Source organism: Typopeltis vanoorti, chromosome 9 (genome assembly GCF_054136105.1).
Source record: "Typopeltis vanoorti isolate ZY-2024b chromosome 9, IOZ_Tvanoo_1.0, whole genome shotgun sequence".
In the NCBI taxonomy this organism is placed as follows: Eukaryota; Metazoa; Arthropoda; class Arachnida; order Uropygi; family Thelyphonidae; genus Typopeltis; species Typopeltis vanoorti.
In genome coordinates, this window is record NC_143557.1 from 109,087,617 (window position 1) to 109,093,499 (window position 5,883).

Sequence of the window (5,883 nt, forward strand, 5' to 3'; positions counted from 1 at the left end):
TTAGGTTCTCTTCCACCAGCTTTTCGCTTTTAATTTTTGCTGCAATTCTGATTTTTCGTCTTTAGCTTCTTCCTCCTCTTTGAGCTCCACCATTGGTTCCACTTGCTTCTGCTCCTCCACAGTAGATTCCATCATTTCTTGCTGCTCAATGGATTCCACCTGCTCTGTAGCCTCCATTGCAGATTCCACAGGTTGCTGCACTTCCACTGTAGATTCTATCTGCTCTTCCATTTCAGCCTCAAATATAGGCTCTAAATGATGCTCCTCTTTGTGCTTTATTTTAGTCTCCAATTTAGGCTTTACGTGCTCTATTTCAGTCTTCAGTGTGGATTCTACTTTCGATGTTGATTCCATGTTTGGCTCTATTTTATCCTCTGTTATACATTCAGCAACTTGTTTCATGGTAGATTCTACCTCTTTAGGTTCCACCGGCTGTTCCTTCACTTCATCCTCTGTAGCGTCTACCGCCTCCTGCTCCATAGTGGTAAGCCGTTCCTCTTTGACCTGCACTACAAATTCCACCTGCTGTTCTTGAACTTCATCTGTCAAATGTGTGGTTTTAGGCTGGTCTATTTCCTCCTCTTCACAAGTTGAAGTTGACCTCAATCGACCAGAATTCTCTGCTGCTTGGAGGATGGGAAAGTTCTGAAAGTAAATTCGCTTATTAAAAATTTAGTACCAGTGTGACTGGCTAAACATTTCCAAAATTGCGTAACCATTAACTCACCTCCATATCAAGATCGATGCCTGGAATTCGGTTGATAGCCACAGCAAGCCTATCTAGCAAACGGCATTGTGCTGCTCTTATATTTCTGCCAAGGAATTTCCATCTCCATATGAAATTCTAGAAACAAATTTTCAGCTAGTCAAGTAAACTTTAAGAATAGAGAAATTCTTAACTTATTAAAGGTACTACAGATTTCCTTTATCAGTATACATTAGAAATGGGTGATAAGTAGAATTCAATATGAAAAGCTAGATGGGAAAGAAACTAGGAACAATTTTTGTTAATTAGGATAACTGAATTGGTAAATTGTGCACGCTAGTCGCCGATTTTCAAGATGGCCCTTCATGTTGATCATGAAAATAGGTTTTAGAGCTAACGCTAACTGACCGATAATTTAGGCAATAGGCTTCAAATCATTTCGAGATGCATTTATGGAGTAACAATCCACGAGTGCTATACGGCTGATTTTAAATGCAACTCGATGAAAGTTAAGATTGTCGCCAAATAATACTTCAAATAGGCTTTAAAGCATGATTTGGCAACAAGAATTATTTTTTTTTACACTTCCTGGTTTGTGATGTTGCCATTAATTGCAGAATCCGAAGTGTGCTGTTTGACCGCTATATCTACGAACATCGCGAATAAGATAGATTGATCAAAGTCCAGCATTGTAGAGCAGTCTGTAGAAATTAAGACTTCATATGCGATGAATTTCTTAATTGTTCTTCCAATGAACAATTAGCATTTTCCGGCCTTCTTACCAAGAACTAACCAGATAGGAAATCATGGTTCATCTGCCTCTCAAAATGTGAGATAGTGGTTTACCATCGATTCCTTTGGACATTGTTAAATTCAAAATCGAAGATTATTCAATAAAGTTCTTTATGTGAACTAAGTCCACTACTTTCTCGAGTATCTCCTACCCAAACCAAAGTAGTTTAAGATCGTTAGCTGATGAATGCGTAATTAACTGATTTCAGCCACTCCCATCCATAGGATATTGAGTGACTGCTAGCAAACCTCTTTAAAAAAGAATTCGCTTAAATCCTTGGAATGTATCATGCAATTAAACTTGGGAAGTAGGTTGTTTGTACTAGTAAACTTAGCTATTCAGATTAGACCTATTTTTCACTCACCATGGTGTGCAAAATACGAGGGATCAGAGTTCGTCTTGACAACGTTTGCAGTCTGTATTGCAATTTCTGAAATGGACTCATTGTAGACGTGTCGATTGGGAAGTCATCTGTAAAGGAGGAAAACCAAATTAAACGTTTAGGATCAACAGAAGTTGTTGAAACTCAGTGATGAATGAATCTTACCTTCATCGTCAAGAGGGTGAACTAGAATATCCAAACTTTTTTCAGCAGTGTACCATATATCATTTATATGAGTGATGATAGATCGCTTGGACGATTGATATAAAGCAGTTATCTGAAAGAGAAAAAAAAACTTTAAGTATGGTGAATGTGCAACGTTTACTTAAATGCAAGAAAACTTTAAGCTAGCCTCGACTCGGTGTTTCGATAGTAGGCACATACCTAGAAGACAAAAGGAAATCCACGTCTTGTATATTTATTGCACCACTTTCACAATTTAGTATTTTAAAATAAAGCGTTTATTGAAGTGTACACAAAATATTCCACTAACGAAGGCAAGAAGCTCTTAGCTAATGGGTATCTAGAGAATCAGCCGACGCAGATATTAAGTTATAAATAAAATAGACATGATTGACAACTTGCCTTATTCCTTGCAGATGTCTTCAGTTCATTAAAACCGTTACGAATAGCTTCAATAAAGGAATTACACCGATGCCTTATTTCGGTCACCACCTAGAAAATTAAGATGAGAATCACCGATCTTAATTCGGTACATTAAGAAATAAGATCAAAGCATTAACGCAGTGTTTCGCTGGTACTGCGTTGTAAATAAACTAATGCTCTTAAAGCATTCATACACTAAAGTTAATTCAAGCTGAATCACGTGAACAGAGCACCAACTGCCCCAAGAAAACGCTTAGCGATTTCTTAAAATCAGAAATTTTAGCTAGTAGCCTGCTTTGAGTTTGTACAACAAAACGCAATCTGTGGTAGAAATTATAACAAATCAAACGGGACATTTGACTGAAAAAGTCGAATGTCCCGTTCTACCAGAGTTCAATCTCGTCGTGACGAGAGGAATCCATACACAATTTTAATTGCAGGTGAGATGACCGAACTCGTGTGGAATACGAGATTTACAGACAAAAATATTGTTGGACGATACGGAAGTGGAGGATATACTGGACACGGTGAGATGTGTGGAGTAGGTTACTCTCCTGTGAGGCGTCAAGTAATAACTGAAAATCTGCACAAGCCAGCTTTTGGTGATGTTGCTAGATCATGCACACGTGACTGAAGTGCGAGAAATCTTTCGTGGTGGGAAAGATTGTATTCTCCCTCCTTGAGTTAAGATTTCCAGAACCATCTCCTGTTTCTAATTCCAGATGGGCGGCGTTACTTCCCAGTTCACTGAGAAATCCCAAAGTGAAATTCGCTTGGATTGTCTTAACTGCATGATATTCTTCACCTAGTTAGCCATTCGTGTCATATGCTACTCTGCTGTGAAATTGGATGTCCTAACGTTAAGTTCAAAAGGAAAGAGAATTTAGAAGTTGTGTCCTATTACTTACCCGATTGAAGAATCCAAGAGCTGTAGAAAATGCTTCCTCGATGGCATTCAATCCTCTGATGGCCAGTTCATCAATTCGCTTTACTAGAAGAGAATAATATTGATATAGCAATGAACATTTTAAATGTCAGAAGCTAGTCTATCATTAGAAGTAACAACTGGACTGTAATCCGAGCAGAAGTTAATACAAAGGTAAACTGTTGAAGTATAGCGGGTAGGATGAATTATCATGAACATGCTTTAACTACGATCAGGATAGAACAAACCTTGAATAGTTTAAAAAGGCACGATTTAGCGAATTAATAAAAGGTTGAGATTCATCCGATAGTATAGTTTGTTGTAAAGAAGGTATGGATTTGAAGTAGTATAGTACCATGCAATCGTCACTCATCTAAAGTTAGATTTAGGAATTAAGAAATGCCACAGATATTGTTGCATCTTGTTTTAATCGGAAAAAAAAAAAAAAAAAAGGTAAATGTGCCAAGAGCGTTTTATATTTTTTGGTCAACCATCACTAGAATTACTGTACGTATAATTAAATATTAAATTCTAATATCAAGTCTCACCTATAGAATATGTACTTACATCTCTGGTTATATTTCTGGATGAGTGGCTGGGCATTTGTGACAGCAAAAGCTAAGGATTGCTGCACGCTGGTGAACACAAGCATGAAAACTATGTTCCTGTTCTTCAGAGCTTCATATTTCATTTCCAGAAAGCTCCATATCGACAGCAGAACAGAAATTTGACTTAGTCTAGAAATAAAGTGAAACCCATCTTCATTTGGATCTTGAATGTCCATTTGGATCGGCTCAACTAACTCGAGCTGTCCGTTCTCCATATTAAGTCGTCCGAATCTGCCCACTTCGGCTGAAATTAAAATAAAACAGCTTATATAGTAATAAGCTCTAAGTTTTAACTACTACAAACGATAAAGCATAGCAAAACGCTAACCAAGTAACGCGAACATTCAGCAACTCTCGATAGTCGAAACTCATTTCGCAGTCGGTATAAGAACATGAAAGCGTCGCGAAGACTCCATTTATAATGGAGTATGAAGGAAATTTTTTCCTAATGTAGAAATCTAAACTTGCGTTGTCTTCAGGTTTGCTTTCCCTGCACCGGCAGTTTGTGGTTGTTAATATAGAACAGTCCCCCATTTGGCTACGAAGAAAAAGGCAGCTTTAGCTAAATTGCTCAAGCTATTTTACTTGTAACAAAAGTGTATTGAAAGCAGCCGATCTAGATTACTAGCGCTGTGTGATACAACGACAAACATTTTAACACTTTGAAGCAAGATACACGTAAAGAAAGATTGTTCATGAATTGGCTGCTTTCGTATTAATTCATGTACAGTACTGCGCATAATTTAAATTACGCAGCAATACTATACATGTGGAGGGAATGACGAGAATGCTTTTGCAGTAAATGGCGCAGTCTGTTCGGCATCGCGTTCGTTGAAGCTGTAGTTAGTATTTAACTGAATAACGATTAAATACTTGACGCATTTTTTTTAATCTCATTCAGGAAAAAAATAGTCTTGAGTTACTAGTATCGTTGTTTTGACAGTTCTGAGAAGGTACATTAAGCTTCAACAGCTAATTGACCAGCTTGTTTCCACATGCTAATGTAGAATGAATACTGCAGTATTCTAGAAATGAATACGATAATTGGCATTCCTATATTTCTAACGAACTGTAGTACTCGTTTCTCAGTAACGCAAGAACTCTTAGCTAACAGCATTTCGTTTTTCTGAAGCACTTGTGCTTAATACTAAAATTAAATTTTATATTCCATACATAAAGTACGAAGATGTATTATATAATTCGAAATTAAATTATGATAATCATAAGTTTATCCCGACGTCGATACTAGCGTGTTATGATTGAATTAACGAATGAGAAAAAAACTTACTCACCAACTAACAACAGACGAGTTCAAGTAGATTTCAGTTTATAAATACTTTTCTGCCACTAGCGCCCTCTGCGCATTCTGATAGCAATAGATTTTTATAGAGCAGTAAATGTTGACAACTAGTACAATGTTTCTAGATTCATCCGGTCTTATTCTTGTAATATTCAAACCGGAAGTGTTAACGATGGTTCAATTCGTGTAACAGTTTTCTATTATCAAACAGTATATTTGAAAAGCGCATTTTTGTCATAGAATTATGGCAATTTGAACATATAATATAAATACGATTCTCTTGAAAAATCCTGTGCCAAGTTTTTATAACAAAATTACACAGATGGATGTGGCTCACTTTATGTTTAGAATTTTCGTAATTGACTATTCGCATTTAGTATAATTTATATTATCTCTCGCTCCACACTCTTAATCCAAATGAATAATTCTCGCAAATAATGTAAGTAGGTTTCATTAACCACCTGCGTGCTAATGAATTTTCGAAACGAGATACATTCTGTGTTCTAAACAAAGAAGAGTTGTAAACAGATACACTAATGTGAAATAACAGGAATAACATGTTG

General features: G+C 36.6%; 1 protein-coding gene across 1 annotated transcript; it reads right to left on the reverse strand.

Moving 5' to 3' along the window:
• LOC150103411 (uncharacterized) lies at positions 1–5,442 on the reverse strand. Its single transcript, XM_090398473.1, has 8 exons — positions 5,313–5,442; positions 3,980–4,264; positions 3,396–3,478; positions 2,467–2,556; positions 2,047–2,158; positions 1,864–1,970; positions 728–844; positions 1–645 (listed from the first exon to the last, which is right to left on the reverse strand). Exons 2-8 carry the CDS (start codon positions 4,233–4,235, stop codon positions 1–3), a joined length of 1,410 nt encoding a protein of 469 aa, XP_090254599.1. The 5' UTR covers positions 4,236–4,264; positions 5,313–5,442.
• Positions 5,443–5,883: the final 441 nt, after the last annotated feature.